Here is a 15,879-nt window from a genome sequence, read left to right as displayed (position 1 = left end):
TTTTGGCAAAGCAAAATTAAAATGTGTATGTTTTAGTTTTAGTTTTGTCATTAACGTCTAAATCATTGTGTGCTTATTATTCTGTATAGCTGCTACATAACTGATTCATAAATGAGGGTGCATCATTTTACTGTAGAGGGAGCTAATGACCCACCAACTAAACATATCCCAAGGGTAAACGCTTTACTTCAGAATATCGCTCACTGACAGGGCACGTGACACCTCAACGATTGGATCAACATTTAGCCACTTGCATCATCACCACATTGTCATTGGCTACTTTGGATGCCCATCAGTGTTTTTCACTGTCCCAATGTAAAGTTCCATAGCATGGATACAATGTTGCTAACAGACACGTTCCTCAGGCTATATCAGTGTTCGTGACAAGAAGTGTTAAGGTACCTAAAATCAAATATCAGGACCAATGTCAGCTATTCATAACGGGTCGACACGGACAGAAGAAAAAAATCTCTTAATAAGGAATACATCGACTTTGACATTGTAGCAGTGACGCTTGTCTCCTTACCGTATGTATGTTACTTTCAGTTTACAGATGTGTGCTCACTTTGCATTCCTATATTTCTTGTCATGTAAAATTAATTTGTGCGAGATGAATGAATTGTTTTTCATTTCTAACTCAATATGGAACAGGGGTATCATGTACCCTAAAAATTTGAGGGGGCACAAAGTATGTGAGGATGGCAGGGGGTGGTCCCCTTCCAGAAGTTGTCGAATTTAGCACTTTTCAAACACTGGAAGCAGCTTTTTCCTGCAATCTAGAGCCATAATCATTATGCTTAATTCTATGTAAAAAAATATATATGTTTATTTTACTGCATATCAAAGCATACCACTTGAGCTCTCTGTATCCTCCGGACTGGTGCTAGGTTGCTAGTAATATTACAGAGAAACAACAAAATATTTAACAAAAAAAGTTTATAATATACATATACACTCAACAAAAATATAAATGCAACATGCAACCATTACAAAGATTTTACTGAGTTACTAGTCACAGATACCTTAAAAATAAACGTAGGGGCGTGCATCAGAAAACCAGTCAGTATCTGGTGTGACCACCATTTGCCTCATACAGCGCAACACATCTCCTTCTCACAGAGTTGATCAGGCAGATTGTGGCCTGTGGAATGTTGTCCCACTCCTCTTCAATGGCTGTGCGAAGTTGCTGGATATTAGCGAGAACTAGAACACACTGTCGTACACATCAATCCAGAGCATCCCAAACATGCTCAGTGGGCGATATGTCTGGTGAGTATGCAGCCCATGGAAGAACTGGGACATTTTCAGCTTCCAGAAATTGTGTATAGATCTTTGCGTTATAGGGCCGTGCATTATCATGCTGAAACATGAGATGATGGCGGCGGATGAATGGCACAATGGGCCTCAGGATCTCATCACGGTATCTCTGTGCATTCAAATTGCCACCGATAAAATGCAATTGTGTTTGTTGTCCATAGCTTATGCCTGCCCATACCATAACCCTACCGCCACCATGAGGCATGCAGGTTGACATCAGCAACCTGCTCGCCCACACAATGCCATACAGCTGTCTGCCATCTGAACTGTACAGTTGAAACCAGGATTCATCCGTGAAGAGCACACTTCTCCAGTGTGCCAGTGGCCATCGAAGGTGAGCATTTTCCCACTGAAGTTGGTTACGACGCCGAACTGCAGTCAAGTCAAGACCCTGGTGAGGATGACGAGAACCCAGATGAGCTTCCCTGAGATGGTTTCTGACAGTTTGTCCAGAAATTCTTCAGTTGTGAAAACCCACAGTTTCATCAGGTGTCTGGGTTGCTGGTCTCATACGATCCCGCAGGTGAAGAAGTCGGATGTGAAGGTCCTTGGCTTGCATGGTTACATGTTGTCTGCGGTTGTGAGGCCGGTTGGACGTACTGCCAAATTCTTTAAAACAATGTTGGAGGTGGCTTATGGTAGAGAAATGAACATTCAATTATCCGGCAACAGCTCTGGTGGACATTCCTGCAGTCAGCATGCCAATTGCTTGACACATCTGTGGCATTCTGTTCTGTGACAGAACTGCATATTTTAGAGTGGCCTTTTATTGTCCCCAGCACAAGGTGCCCCTGTGTAATGCTTATGCTGTTTTATCAGCTTCTTGATATGCCACACCTGTCAGGTGGATGGATTATCTTGGCAAAAGAGAAATTCTCACTAAGAGGGACAGTACCAGTCAAAAGTTTGGACACGCCTACTCAAATTATTTATTTTTTTAATTATTATTTTCTACATTGTAGAATAATAGTGAACACATCAAAACTATGAAATAACACATATGGAATCATGTAGCAACCCAAAAAGTGTTAAACAAATCAAAATATATTTTATATTTGAGTTTCTTCAAAGTAGCCACCCTTTGCCTTGATGACAGCTTTGCACACTCATTCTCTCAACCAACTTCACCTGGAATGCTTTTCCAACAGTCTTGAACGTGTTCCCACATATGTTGAGCACTTGTTGGATGCTTTTCCTTCACTCTGCTGTCCAACTCATCCCAAACCATCTCAATCGGGTTGAAGTTGAGTGATTGTGTACGCCAGGTCATCTGATGCAGCACTCCATCACTCTGCTTCTTGGTCAAATAGCCCTTACACAGGCTGGAGTGTATGTTGGGTCATTGTCCTGTTGAAAAACAAATGACAGTCCCACTAAGTGCAAACCTGATGGAATGGTGTATCGCTGCAGAATGCTGTGGTAGCCATGCTGGTAAAGTGTGACTTGAATTCTAAATAAATGACTGACAGTGTTACCGGCAAACCACCCCCACACCATCACACCTCCTCCTCCATGTTTCACGGTGGGAACTACACTCTGCGTCTCACAGACACAGCGGTTGGAACCAACAATCTCTATTTTGGACTCATCAGACGAAAGGACAGATTTCCACCAGTCTAATGTCCATTGCTCGTGTTTCTTGGCCCAAGCAAGTCACTTCTTCTTCTTGGTTTCCTTTAGTAGTGGTTTCTTTGCAGCACTTCGACCATGAAGGCCTGATTCACACAGTCTCCTCTGAACAGTTAATGTTCAGATGTGTCTGTTACTTGAACTCAGTGAAGAATTTATTTGGGCTGTAATTTCTGAGGCTGGTAACTCTAATGAACTTATCCTCTGCAGCAGAGGTAATTCTGGTTCTTCCTTTCCTGTGGCGGTCCTCATGAGAGCCAGTTTCGTTATAGCTCTTGATGGTTTTTACGACTGCACTTGAAGAAACTTTCAAAGTTCTTCAAATGTTCTGGGTTGACTGACCTTCATGTCTTAAAGTAACAGACTGTTGTTTCTCTTTGCTTATTTGAGCTGTTCTTGCCATAATATGGACTTGGTCTTCTACCAAATAGGGCTATCTTCTGTATACCACCCCTACCTTGTCACGACACAACTGATTGGCTCAAACACATTAAGAAGGAAAGATATTCCACAAATTAACTTTTAACAAGGCACACCTGTTAATTGAAATGCATTCCAGGTGACTACCTCATGAAGCTGGTTGAGAGAAGTGTGTGTGCAAAGCTGTCATCAAGGCAAAGGGTGGCTACTTTGAAGATTCTCAAATATAATATATATTTTGATTTGTTTAACACTTTTTTGGTTACTACATTCCATGTGTTATTTCATAGCTTTGATGTCTTCACTGTTATTCTACAATGTAGAACATTTTAGAGTAAGGAAACCCCGTGAAATGAGTAGGTGTGTCCAAACTTTTGACTGGTACTGTATAAATATATATTTGTATATTTGTTTACAGGACAAATCTGAGGGGGCACGTGCCCTTGTGCCTCCTATGGGTATGATACCGCTGATCTGGAAGAACTCTCACCTTCATCATAGCATTAGTAGGATGATGACCTGTTATTATAACTTTATTATAACTAATATAGTTTATCATAACTTCATTTAGGGTGTAATTAAGTGTTTAAATAGGCTATTTCTGATTATTAATTTGTCTTCATAAATTAGAAATAGGCCTAGGCTACCATACACAGACATGTAATTGTGCTCTCAACAGTTGTTCATTGACACTTGTATTACACCCACAGAAAATGAACTATGCCTAAAAGTGGACGGATCACTTAATATGTACAAGACATCTGAGACACCACCATGGAGAACAACGATGCACCTGTCGAGTTTAACGATGACAGGACAGTGTGTGTGACATCAGTGAAAGAGTTAAAGGACAACTGGCAGAGATGGTCCAACGAGCACCAGGAGTACCAGAAACACAACCCCTTCAGTAACGACCGGGGGGCTATGGTGAGTGTGACTGCCCAGCAGCAGAGGCTCCAGCAGGACCAGGATGGCTACGGGAAGCCCCTGGAGGGCTCCTTGACAGAGCAGAGGGGCCAGGACGCCCACGTCCACATCAGCCGGGAGGTGGAGGAGCTCTGCCAGGTGATCAGGGACATCGGGGAGAGCCGTGGCGGTGGGGACGGAGGCAGCGAGGAGAGACCTGTGGTGACGGTGGAGTTTGGGAAGCTGTTTGAGCACTATGTGAACATCTCCAACAAGGTGGTGGGGATCCTGCTGAGGGCCAGAAAACAAGGCCTGGTCAGCTTTGAAGGGGAGATGCTGTGGCAGGGGCAGGATGACAGGGTCCTCATCACACTGCTAGTCACTGGGATGTGATGACAGGGTCGCCATTATGCTGCTGCAGTGACCAGGTTGATGCAGCCGATGGACAAGACGGTAACCAAGGCCCTGTCCAGAAACATCCCCTAGCCCTTAGGCACTCATGTACAGTAGTTGTGAAAGGATTGGATAGGTCTAAGCAATATGATGAAAATTACATTAGGTAGCAAGGTGCAGCTACAACACCTATCAATTTTTTCAGATTTAACACCTGCACCTAGCAGGGGTAGTTGTTTCTGGGCAGGGTCCAAGAGAACCAACCTGTGGCAGCAGTGACATGCAATATGGTGCTGTAGGATGAACCTGAGCCTATTGGCCTGAATGGACTTTGCGTTGCATTCCCAGTTACACCACACCGCTACACTGTAATCTACATAGCGTTTACAATGTTCCTTAGCAACCTTTGTAATTAGACACAGAGGAAAGGTGTACTTTTTAGGGCACAAATACAACACACTGACACTATAGGCTTATGTTAGAAATTCTGGAAGTAGGCTATGAAACTGCATACATGGTTGACAATGTAGCAAAATGTACCACCGTTATATTTACATTCAGTAGAAATAGCACATCACTTTTTGGGCCACTGGCATTTGTGGAATTCACATTGTTCAACCTAACAAGGGTTGTTTGAGGAATGCTTTTGCAGCTACTTGCACTCATAACACAATATGATGAAATATACTGTAACACTTTACTCATTTGAAAAATTATTATTTTGTCAGCAATTAATATACTTTATTCCACACACACACACACACGTGTTCATGTTTACAAAGGAAAGCACTGATGTTTTTCAATAAAGTCTTCCAACAGATCACCAAAACTGACTGTTAATTCATGATAAATTGCATTAGAATGATAGGTAACACTTTATTTAAAGCCTGCATAACATATACTTTTTATAAGGCATTAGAAAAGGGTCATAAACGTTTATATCAAGTCATTAAGCCTTATAACTGCATACTTTACATTAAGTGTTACTGAATGATGTTTCCCATTAATGAGAGACCAGGAAGGAAATCTAATACCCTAGTGGAGGCAGCAATGCATCATTTATTTAACCTAACCATGAACAACCATTTACATAAATACATGTTGAGATTTTTTTACAGCGACACGTGAACCAATAAATACAAACACATGACGCTCTCAATTTCATGCAGCAGCATACAACTAAACATACATTACATAACCGAAAGGTTGCTAGATCGAATCCCAGAGCTGACAAGGTAAAAATCTGTCGTTCTGCCCCTGAACAAGGCAATTAACCCACTGTTCCTAGACCGTCATTGTAAATAAGAATTTGTTCTTAACTGACTTGCCTAGTTAAATAAAAGGTCAAATTTATATATTTTTTTAAATAATTACTTTGTTGAGTGTTCCATCAGGCTGCAGTGCATAACAAAATTAAGAATCACTCTGCAACATTCATAATCAAATAACACAGTTAATGTAGTGTATTGTGTTAAAAGAATGTGTGACTCAAACAATTGTTTATGGATGACTGAGCTCCTACTATTATGTATCTTGATGAATTAGTAATGTAGGTATTATTCAGTGAATATATTAAACCTCCACACCAGTGTATACTTCCATTTTACTCTTTGATCATATATGATTGATTACCATTCATGCAAAACAGTTGCTTTTCTGACCACTTGACTGAGGCCTAAAAGAGCTCATACTTCTCATTATGTTTCTCTGCTTTCAGTTATTTTACCTCATAATACAGGATCCTGTTGACAGTGACTGCATCATGAATGGCACACTATTCATTGAACTACTTTTGAGCCCTATAGGAAAAGGGTGCCATTTGAGATGCCGGCCAGTGGCACAATGCACATGCATTACTCATCTTTATCAAAGGTATCCTGCAATGACACTTACAGTATGTTTCCCAGTCCCAATACATCCCATTCACTTACCATTCTCAGGTCTCCTGGTCATGATCACTTTGTGGAATGCCTTTACGTTACTAATTGTTCTTTACATTAATACTGAAGCCTATGCACAAACATGTATATTTGTATCACTTTGATATCTTTCTTTACCACGGGAAAAATGACCCCAAAATCATTACAGTCATTAAAATTTCATATACTATGGTAAAAGAAAAATAAAGCGTAACGATTGGTAATTTTCATAAAAGTCTTTAAAATTAGAAGAAAGGAAAAAATATTTGTCTTAATTTCTGATTTGGCTGTTTGATACTAGAATTAAAAACCTCAGTTGAGTTGCTTTGTACCATCATCACTAGTCTCACTGTAACCTGCTAGGGAGTACAGTACACTCACACAGAGAACCACGGAGGCAGACCAGTCCTGACCTGCTCACTTCACTACTAGTAAGGTAACCCCGTTTCTCACTGGACCAGCCCAGACTGCAACCCACGATTCAGTTGGTCTCTCCCTTAAGAGTTCAGCTGCTGAATCAACTGGTCCGCCTGCAGTAGACAAACACACATAGTACAATAATAAATAAATGACAATTCATGGCTTCTTCATGGCTTTTTGATGTCTGAATTTCCAGTCCATTGTCACGCTCATGTAGTGTATCTAAAGGTAGAAAAACAAAGGCTCTTGCATGAGGTGAGAGCCTGCAAACCAACCTGATAGGAATAGACTGATATGGGTGAGTGTCCCTGACATACTGTATAGATGGCCATCCTTTAACCTGGGAAGACCCATATACACACCAAAGGCAGACACAGGTAAAAACAGGTTTCCTAGTCCGGTGTATTTGGGGCTTTAGTCACCTTACTTCATCCCAACAGATTTCCCCAGTACAGTAGTCTCCACATGGAGTTAATCGACCATGAAAGCTGGCAGTGATAATGCAGTGAGAGATTAGTGTTGGCTGACTGGCTCTTAACAGATGACAACAACACAACAGCCAGAGTGAAATAAAAGAGCTGCTAGAACAGTGAGGCACAATGGAGCTGTTCATCAGCTGCCAATCTAGACTGTCTAACTATATGTTTAAAAAAAGAGGCCTCTTTCCCAAACACAATGCTAACAAGCTACTCTGACAAGTCTAAATGAGTGGAGTTGATGTGTTGGTGTCCAGGTGCTGTCAAGGCAGCAAGGCAAGGGAAATTATTGTTCTATCCCGACTTTGGTACTGTACGAACACTGAACTCAATAGGTGGACAATATTACCACAGAACAGACAATGTGGGGGGAATAGTGAAACATTTATCACACAAATTCTGACAGCTACTGTACTACAATGGCCATTTGAAAGAGACTTACCGTGACAAACCAATAGGAGTTGGGTCTGTAGAAGAGGCGGGACATGAAGCCCATTTGACTGGCAGGTGCCAACACATGGAGATGCAGGTGAGAGACAGAACAGAATGGGGGCCAGTGGAAGCCAAACCTGTAGATAGAAGCAGGCAATGTTTCATATTTTTTTGTCTTTGCATGATCTGCTGTGACAACAGCAGCATGTTCAAAATGCAAAATTCTACAAACTGCTCAAATCAAATCAAATTTTATTTGTCACATACACATGGTTAGCAGATGTTAATGCGAGTGTAGCGAAATGCTTGTGCTTCTAGTTCTGACAATGCAGTAATAACCAACAAGTAATCTAACCTAACAATTCCACAACTAATACCTTATACACACAAGTGTAAAGGGATAAAGAATATGTACATAAAGATATATGAATGAGTGATGGTACAGAACGGCATAGGCAAGATGCAGTAGATGGTATAGAGTACAGTATATACATATGAGATGAGTAATGTAGGGTATGTAAACATAAAGTGGCATAGTTTAAAGTGGCTAGTGATACATGTATTACATAAAGATGGCAAGATGCAGTAGATGATATAGAGTACAGTATATACATATACATATGAGATGAGTAATGTAGGGTATGTAAACATTATATTAAGTGGCATTGTTTAAAGTGGCTAGTGGTACATTTTTACATAATTTCCATCAATTCCCATTATTAAAGTGGCTGGAGTTGAGTCAGTATGTTGGCAGCGGCCACTAAATGTTAGTGGTGGCTGTTTAACAGTCTGATGGCCTTGAGATAGAAGCTGTTTTTCAGTCTCTCGGTCCCTGCTTTGATGCACCTGTACTGACCTCGCCTTCTGGATGATAGTGGGGTGAACAGGCAGTGGCTTGGGTGCTGAATGTGATTTGCTGTTGTATGTCATTGCATTAAGCCAAACCAATCAACTATGCATGCATAGCAAACATTTGGCCTATACAATTGGAGCCACTTGTTAAAGGGGCCGGGACGATACCAGTATTTCAACACTCGTCAGTATCGTGGCAAAAAAACAAAATCACAACATGGATTTAACTTATTTAGGAAAACAGCCCTAATGTTGGAAAAATACATTTTGTTGTCATCTAGTCACATTTGTTCATTTTTCAGGCTAAATCACACAATACTTTGCATACAGCAGGTTTTTAAAGAACCAAAGATAACTGCTTGTATTGAATTGTATTGCCATGGAAAACATATCTCAATACTGGTATTGTCACAGCCCTAATAACATCTGAAGATTGAAAAACGCTCCTTCATTTGAATCATGTGACATTGACTGGAGAGAATGTTGTGGTCATACCTAACATCGCTGAGGTCTAAGACATTGTTCTTCTGAAGGATCTCCATCCCTATCTCCACCATCTTCTCTACTGATTACACACACAGAAGGATAATCAGTTACACACACACACACACACACACACACACACACACACACACACACACACACACACACACACACACACACACACACCTTTAAAGTTGCATACCTAATGACACATGCTCTTTACTGAGGGATTTACAGTTTCCAACATGTCTCGTGGGCACAACCAGGTAATGATGGGGAGCTCCAGGCTTGATGTCCCTGAAGCAAGAGACCTCCTCGTCCTGTCAAGCGCACGAAGTCAAACACATGGGGTGGTCACTCGCTGGTTCAACTAGGACGTCTATCACAATCAGCATTGTTTTCAATTTGGAAGCTAACCTGCCTAAAAACTATTTTTGAGATCAATAATGTATATTGTTTCCAGATAGCTATGGAGTATGATTATGGAACAAAGGGGATAACGGATTAGCTAAAATGACCTGTCGTTAACTGTCAGTGGTCATCATTGTCGCCGTTTATCTGACAGCTAACATAGCTAGCTAACGTTAGTTAACGTAACGTTAGCCTAGCTAGCTAGTTTGTTTAGTGTCAATAATTCACTCATACTTACAACATGAAGAATCTCCGTGCCCATCTCATTGTTGACAACCTTGCAGAATATGCATTTATTTTCGTAACCTTCGCCTTGACCTACGTTTATTTTAGAAATATCAACATATTCAGGTTCAGACCCCTCGTTGGTTGCCATATCTATTGGACGTCATTAGTTACCACAGCCACAAAGTCATAAACCCCACCTATTTCTACAATGTATTTTCTTAAAATGTTATTTTAAACCTAACCTTAACTCTAACCTTAACCACCCTGCTAACCTTATGCCTAGACAATTTTAACTTTGTGGCTGTGGTAATTAGTGGAAACCATATTGTCGGTGAGACTGGGACCTATCATCAACGAAGGAATACAAGTGGATCAAGCGGTTATCGTTGGTGAGTCGAAGGGAAAAGCAAACATTTACCCAACTTGGCAGTACGCACTAATGACCACCTGAAGGCGGAAGTGAAACACGTCCCTCACTGAATCAGTCTAGATAAAATATTTACATTTTAGTCATTTAACAGATATGCTTTTCTATTTTCTGCCACGTATTCAACATGTATAAGTTAATGCATCGGTTATATTACATTGTTGTTTTTGCCTAAATTATTTAAAGATGGGATTTTTTTAAATCCATTTTCGTGTTCTGCAGCAGCCAGACCTAGGAAAAGAACGATACAGATTAACTTGATTTTTTTCTGATCATAGCCTATACTTTAGTTGATCTAACTCCTCCTTACTATTTACAGTAATAAAGATGTGCTCAATTTAGGTATTTTGTATTTTATTAGGATACCCATTAGCTCTTGCGAAAGCACATTAGGCTGCATCCCATGTAGGCCTCGTTTTTGAGATTGCAGGTGTCGTTTTCATTAAACAAACGTCCTTTCTTTGACAGTACAACAAGATGTAAATCAATGCTGTGACATTTTATAATTTCTTTCAAAACCAATACTTGTACAATGACTGATGTGTGACTACTGAGATGGCCTTAGGCTACCTATTGCTAGATTCATTTCAACATACAGAAATTACTGGGCATTTAGTATGATATTTCAAACTACTGGGTTAATCTAAAACATGTCATATATCCTTTTGTTATCATAAATCTTGTTTTTATATTGTTGTTGATGAGATGAATATTAGTATTACTATTTCAGGCAATGATGCTTATTGATCTTATAACAATCAGTCACATAATCACACAGGTTTAAAGCACATTTTTGTCACCTGGAAATGCAGAATTTTAATAAGAAGCCATTAACAGTGCCAGCACTGTACAGCACACATACAAAAAAAACATACATACTTACAAACTCAACACATACAAATAGAACAGAACAAAGCAAACAGAACAAAATACTTCCATCGATAACATTTCTTTAAATAGTGGTTAGAGCGTTGGACTTGTAACCGAAAGGTTGCAAGATCGAATCCCCGAGCTGACATGGTAAAAATCTGTCGTTCTGCCCCTGAACAAGGCAGTTAACCCACTGTTCCTAGGCCGTCATTGAAAATAAGAATTTGTTCTTAACTGACTTGCCTAGTTAAATAAAGGTAAAATAAAAAAAATATATACTTTTTTTTATATAGCAAATATAAAAAACATCAACGTAATGTGAAGAACATGCCAAATTAAAATAATTGGTACATCTTATATCCTGTTTCGTTCTTTACATTTTTTTTCATTATTCTCTTTTAGAAATGTAAGAAAACATTTAACATGGGATTTAAACCCATACCTTTAGTACAAACCATTAGAGGCCACAAGTGAATGGACTTCCAGGTATTTCTAAAGGTTTTAGTTCCACATGTGCTTTTAGCAGTTCTAAGAGACAGTACTCTGCCGTGGCTGTTTCTGGACCTGAGTGTTGTGTGTGTGAGGAATCCCTAGGGGGCATCTGATGTTGTACCCTTGTAACCAAGACAAATAAATAAATACAAAATAGTAGTCTAAATTAGTTGGGTAGTACAGCAGTGTTTTCATCTTAGCCTCTATAAAGTTTAAAGCTATAATGGAATTGTAATGAGAATAGGATCTTACTCTAAAATGGGCTTTGGTTGTAAATGCTGTTCATAACAAATGATTGATTGAGGGTTTAAAATGTAGATGTCTAGAACCAGTTGTAATGTTGGTATTGGACAGAGCTTGTTCAGTAGCAGGTATTGAGCAGCAAACAGTAGGACCCTGTAAAACAGCCTGTCTATCTTTCACCATACAGTCTTCAGTTAACCAGGCAAAACACAGATACAACCCAAGTTAATGCTGGTATAATAGGTTACGCGCTAGTAAAACACAGGTAAAACCAGCCTAAAAGTCACTCGACCAGGTTTTACACAGGACAAACCCAGAGGAGAATGATTGCCCCTTCTCATTCAAGGCCAACCACAGTACTGCAGGCATTATTTGCAGAACACAGGATCACCATTATAGTGAATGGGAAGATGGCGATCTTCATGGTCAATCTTTGTGTAAATAAAATAATAACAAACAAAACAATAATGGTACTAATAATTGATTCTATTATACCATATGTATGTGCTTGAACCGATTATTTTAAAATCGCACACAGAATAAGTCATTTTCATAATTTCGTAGCTAATGGCAGTGTGCATTACCCCAATCTGCCTTCAACGTGAAATATTCAATGAGAGGGGGCAGCACTGAGCTAACCTGCAGTGTCACATTCTGGAGTAGCTCAAACTAAGCATGTTATGCCTACGTAAATCTCCCACATGAGACGCCATCTTAACGGACTTCCTTGGCTTCAAATGCACTATTGACTTTTCACATAGCAATGACTGGTGTCACGTGATCGATGGCTTTGTCCGTCCAAGCTTACTGTACTCTAACAGCTTGAACACAAGCTAAACCTCACTGAACACAAGTAAAGCCATTTGTAAACCATAGATAGAAATGGCTCTGGCTTTTTTCTCTCTCTTTTCCGCTTCTGAGTCTCTCAGTGTCTCGCTCTGTTTACTGGACAGTCCAGACCTCCAGGTCCTGCACTGTGAAGTCTTGCTGGGTGGACAGGGGCTGGTTGTTGAAGGTGTGACAGGAGTAGCTGGCACCGTGGTACAGATCAGCATCCAGCCACAGGCCAAAAAGCCCCCTAGAGGTCAACAAGAGAAACATATATCAGACCAGAGGGATGCGGTTTAGCCTATCTGATCTGTAGACATCAATGAGTTTGTGGAAGCTAACTAGATTTACTTTTAGATGATAACGGCTTAGGTATTTCTGATAAAGAAAGTTCTGAACACTTACCCTCCTCCACCAATCTGTAGAGAGTCCATATGGCCCCAAATGAAGTACGAGTTCTCACCACTCCACCTGTAGGCCTGTGTGAAGAGAGAGGTGTCAGACTAACTCACAACAGTCAGGGGAAAGATACTGTGATGTGGACCACAGCCTATTAACTTCAACAACAGGGGCTGTATCTAAATTGACACCCTATTCCCTATAGTACAAAGGTAAGCTCTGGTTAAACGTAGAAGTGGACTATATAGTAAATAGGATGCCATTTTGGACAAAGCCGTGCACACAACAGTATGCAGTGTTACCTTGAATGCAGGGTCGAGGCTGTAGACAAAAGTCTCTCCTGTTCCGTAGCAACAGTCACTCACTCTGAAGGGATGGGAGGAGAAGGCACCAAACACCTGAGAGAGAGGAAAACAAACCTATTAGCATTTTACTGGGATCGTATGACCCATTCATAATGTAATAACATTGTAATAGCAGTACATGGATGTAACAGTACGTTAGATGTCAGTCATATAGAACAGTGTGTTGTTGAGATGTCTACCTTTTTGTCCATGTCTTTGATGACCAGAAGCACAGGACTGTCGATGTGGGCCATTTGCCTGTACAGAGTCTTCAGGCTGGTGCCATGAATGGCTGTGCTGTAGACCAGATTCCATGGATACCCCTGTGTCCTTGCTGGCATGTGATTGGCTAGCTGGGGTTTCAGAAACAGAGGATGAGATGGATGATGAGAAAATGTCCCATTAAATTCACATGTCAACGCTGTGTAGTGCTGAGATTAGTATGTGCACTTTATTTGCCCAGAACTCAGTATAAATTGAAGAACCAAAAAAAAGTCCCATATTTAGCTTTGTACATATCAAATAAACCAAAGCACTAAGTTCCTCCCGTGAGCTGGCAGTGTAGCCTATATAGTGCTGGGAGATGATTGCTTAACTTTTCCTTTACTTCATTGGGTTTATTTGATAGGTACAAAGCACCTTCATCAACATTTCTGTAAACGTGCCAGAGTTGACTGTATTAGCCACAGTGTTTCGATGTGGTGTAGGTTAACAGTAACTCACACTCTCGATGTGGTGGTCATTGAGGAGCTGGCTGTGGTTTCGGAGAACAGGAAGTAAGTCCTCAGGCTCCTCGTCCTCAGAGCGGTTACCCTCCTCTGAGCTGCACACGCTCCGTCGACACTTCACTGCATCCTTCCCTGTGATGATCTGCAAGGAAATAACCACAAACTCTTTAAGGGGAAAGTTCATGCAAATTACAAAATGACACATTGATTATGTTCCCGATATTATAATTTTCCATGTTCAAATTATCTTAAAGTAACTTTATTAAGGTATACAATCAATTTAAGATATTTCAAGATGATTTGGACATGAAACCACAACTCTGTTCACTCTTTTTCTCTCTGCTGTTAGTTTCTTAACCACACTGATATTGTAAAACATAAGGCTGAGTGATTAACTGACTCAAACGCAAACACACATAAAACATGAAACCACCCACAATCAGTGCTAGTGAGGGTGGGTAATAAAAGACTAAATACAATAATTTATTCAAACCTTTCACCAAGAAATTACAATTTTTGCAGACCAACCAAAAACGACTCGTCAATCAACAAAAAAGGCATACAAACTAGTACATTATCTCACGTTAAACATTACAATTCATGAACATCTGAGTATAGTTAGCAACCCACCTCTACATATGGCTCCAGACATTTGTTTGCAAAGTAAAGCACCTTGATGTTCTCCTGCATTGGTCTCATGTCTACTAATATTCCTCTTAGTCTAACACAACTCATGTATACTAATAATGGAACATTAGCCTTAGTATATGATACTGTATGTACCACAGGCACAGGCAAGAGTGTGAACTGATAACCTGTACCCAACTATCAAATGCTCTCTCTTACATCATTCAAGTTTCATCCCCCTAAATATCATTGGCTGATAGCAGCCCTGCTTATGGTAATGTCATTGGCCACCTCCGTTTTGTGGTTCAGATTCATTTCTCGAAAAACAGGATGTCATTTTCAGTTAACTGAATTATGGGTAGTATGCCCAAATATGGGATGTCCACCAGGTTTGAGCTAGCAAAGTATGTCATGATTGCACTAACAGCAGTGGGCAAACAAATATGTAGCCTGGGTTCTAGTCTGTGTCTGCTAACCTTCCACTCCTTGTACTCCATGCCATATGCCAAACATGTTTAGCATTATGAGAAGTGGCAAGAAGTGGAATGTTAGGAGAAGAAGACTGGTACCCAGGCTAACAAATCTGTGCCTTGCAGCGACAATAGTTCATAGATATTTCATCACAAAAAACCTAACCTGGATAAATAAATGTCAAATAAAAAAAGTTTCAAACTTCCTTAAAATCTATTATTTCATTCTTGATTCATTTTTCTAATCCATTCTTTATAATGATAAACTGCTCTCATTGTATTAGAGATAGAGATCCTTGAGAGATAGAGATCCTTCAATCAGAACTCACCTCCCAGTTTTTGGAGGCAGGGGCAGCTGGGTCGAGGAATAACTTGTCAATCACAGCCAGCTTGTCTTTCTCCACTACCAGGTAGTGGTGTCACGCCCTGGCCTTAGTTATCTTTGTTTTCTTGATTATTTTAGTTAGGACAGGGTGTGACATGGGGGCTGTATGTGTTTTGTATTGTCTAGGGGTTTTTGTATGTTTATGGGGCAGTGTCTAGTCTAGGTGTATGTATGTCTATG

The 15,879-nt window shown here is 40.3% G+C and overlaps 3 protein-coding genes across 5 annotated transcripts; 1 reads left to right on the top strand and 2 right to left on the bottom strand.

Moving 5' to 3' along the window:
* Positions 1 to 199: 199 nt before the first annotated feature.
* LOC129857362 (actin-binding Rho-activating protein-like) lies at positions 200 to 6,362 on the top strand. Of its 2 annotated transcripts, none has more exons than XM_055925521.1 (2): positions 200 to 531; positions 4,077 to 6,362. In XM_055925521.1, the coding sequence occupies exon 2, from the start codon at positions 4,141 to 4,143 to the stop codon at positions 4,663 to 4,665; it is 525 nt and encodes a 174-aa protein (XP_055781496.1). In that variant the 5' UTR covers positions 200 to 531; positions 4,077 to 4,140; the 3' UTR covers positions 4,666 to 6,362. The 2 variants fall into 2 exon arrangements, with proteins under 2 accessions (XP_055781496.1, XP_055781495.1); XM_055925520.1 differs by having other exon boundaries at positions 202 to 527.
* LOC129857363 (adenosine 5'-monophosphoramidase HINT3-like) lies at positions 5,705 to 10,277 on the bottom strand. Of its 2 annotated transcripts, none has more exons than XM_055925523.1 (5): positions 9,897 to 10,277; positions 9,450 to 9,567; positions 9,260 to 9,326; positions 7,923 to 8,049; positions 5,705 to 7,114 (listed from the first exon to the last, which is right to left on the bottom strand). In XM_055925523.1, the coding sequence occupies exons 1-5, from the start codon at positions 10,032 to 10,034 to the stop codon at positions 7,082 to 7,084; spliced, it is 483 nt and encodes a 160-aa protein (XP_055781498.1). In that variant the 5' UTR covers positions 10,035 to 10,277; the 3' UTR covers positions 5,705 to 7,081. The 2 variants fall into 2 exon arrangements, with proteins under 2 accessions (XP_055781498.1, XP_055781497.1); XM_055925522.1 differs by having other exon boundaries at positions 9,260 to 9,329; positions 9,897 to 10,273.
* An 827-nt stretch (positions 10,278 to 11,104) lies between these two features.
* LOC129857361 (nuclear receptor coactivator 7-like) lies at positions 11,105 to 15,644 on the bottom strand. Its single transcript, XM_055925519.1, has 6 exons — positions 14,848 to 15,644; positions 14,213 to 14,359; positions 13,690 to 13,842; positions 13,448 to 13,543; positions 13,152 to 13,225; positions 11,105 to 12,996 (listed from the first exon to the last, which is right to left on the bottom strand). Exons 1-6 carry the CDS (start codon positions 14,950 to 14,952, stop codon positions 12,861 to 12,863), a joined length of 711 nt encoding a protein of 236 aa, XP_055781494.1. The 5' UTR covers positions 14,953 to 15,644; the 3' UTR covers positions 11,105 to 12,860.
* Between the last annotated feature and the right edge of the window lie 235 nt (positions 15,645 to 15,879).

The sequence above is a fragment of the Salvelinus fontinalis genome, chromosome 6, assembly GCF_029448725.1.
Source record: "Salvelinus fontinalis isolate EN_2023a chromosome 6, ASM2944872v1, whole genome shotgun sequence".
Lineage (NCBI taxonomy): Eukaryota > Metazoa > Chordata > Actinopteri > Salmoniformes > Salmonidae > Salvelinus > Salvelinus fontinalis.
This window is presented reverse-complemented; position numbering and strand designations above follow the sequence as displayed.

Coding starts and splice junctions, on each gene's coding strand:
- LOC129857362 (XM_055925521.1), top strand. CDS start 4,141: ATGGAGAACAACGATGCACCTGTCGAGTTTAACGATGACAGGACAGTG.
- LOC129857363 (XM_055925522.1), bottom strand. CDS start 10,034: ATGGCAACCAACGAGGGGTCTGAACCTGAATATGTTGATATTTCTAAA. Junction 9,568..9,896: donor GCACGGAGATTCTTCATGTT/GTAAGTATGAGT, acceptor TGCGCTTGACAG/GACGAGGAGGTCTCTTGCTT. Junction 8,050..9,259: donor TTAGACCTCAGCGATGTTAG/GTATGACCACAA, acceptor TTCTATCTACAG/GTTTGGCTTCCACTGGCCCC.
- LOC129857361 (XM_055925519.1), bottom strand. CDS start 14,952: ATGAGTTGTGTTAGACTAAGAGGAATATTAGTAGACATGAGACCAATG. Junction 14,360..14,847: donor GTCTGGAGCCATATGTAGAG/GTGGGTTGCTAA, acceptor ATTTCCTTGCAG/ATCATCACAGGGAAGGATGC. Junction 12,997..13,151: donor CTACAGATTGGTGGAGGAGG/GTAAGTGTTCAG, acceptor GTTGACCTCTAG/GGGGCTTTTTGGCCTGTGGC.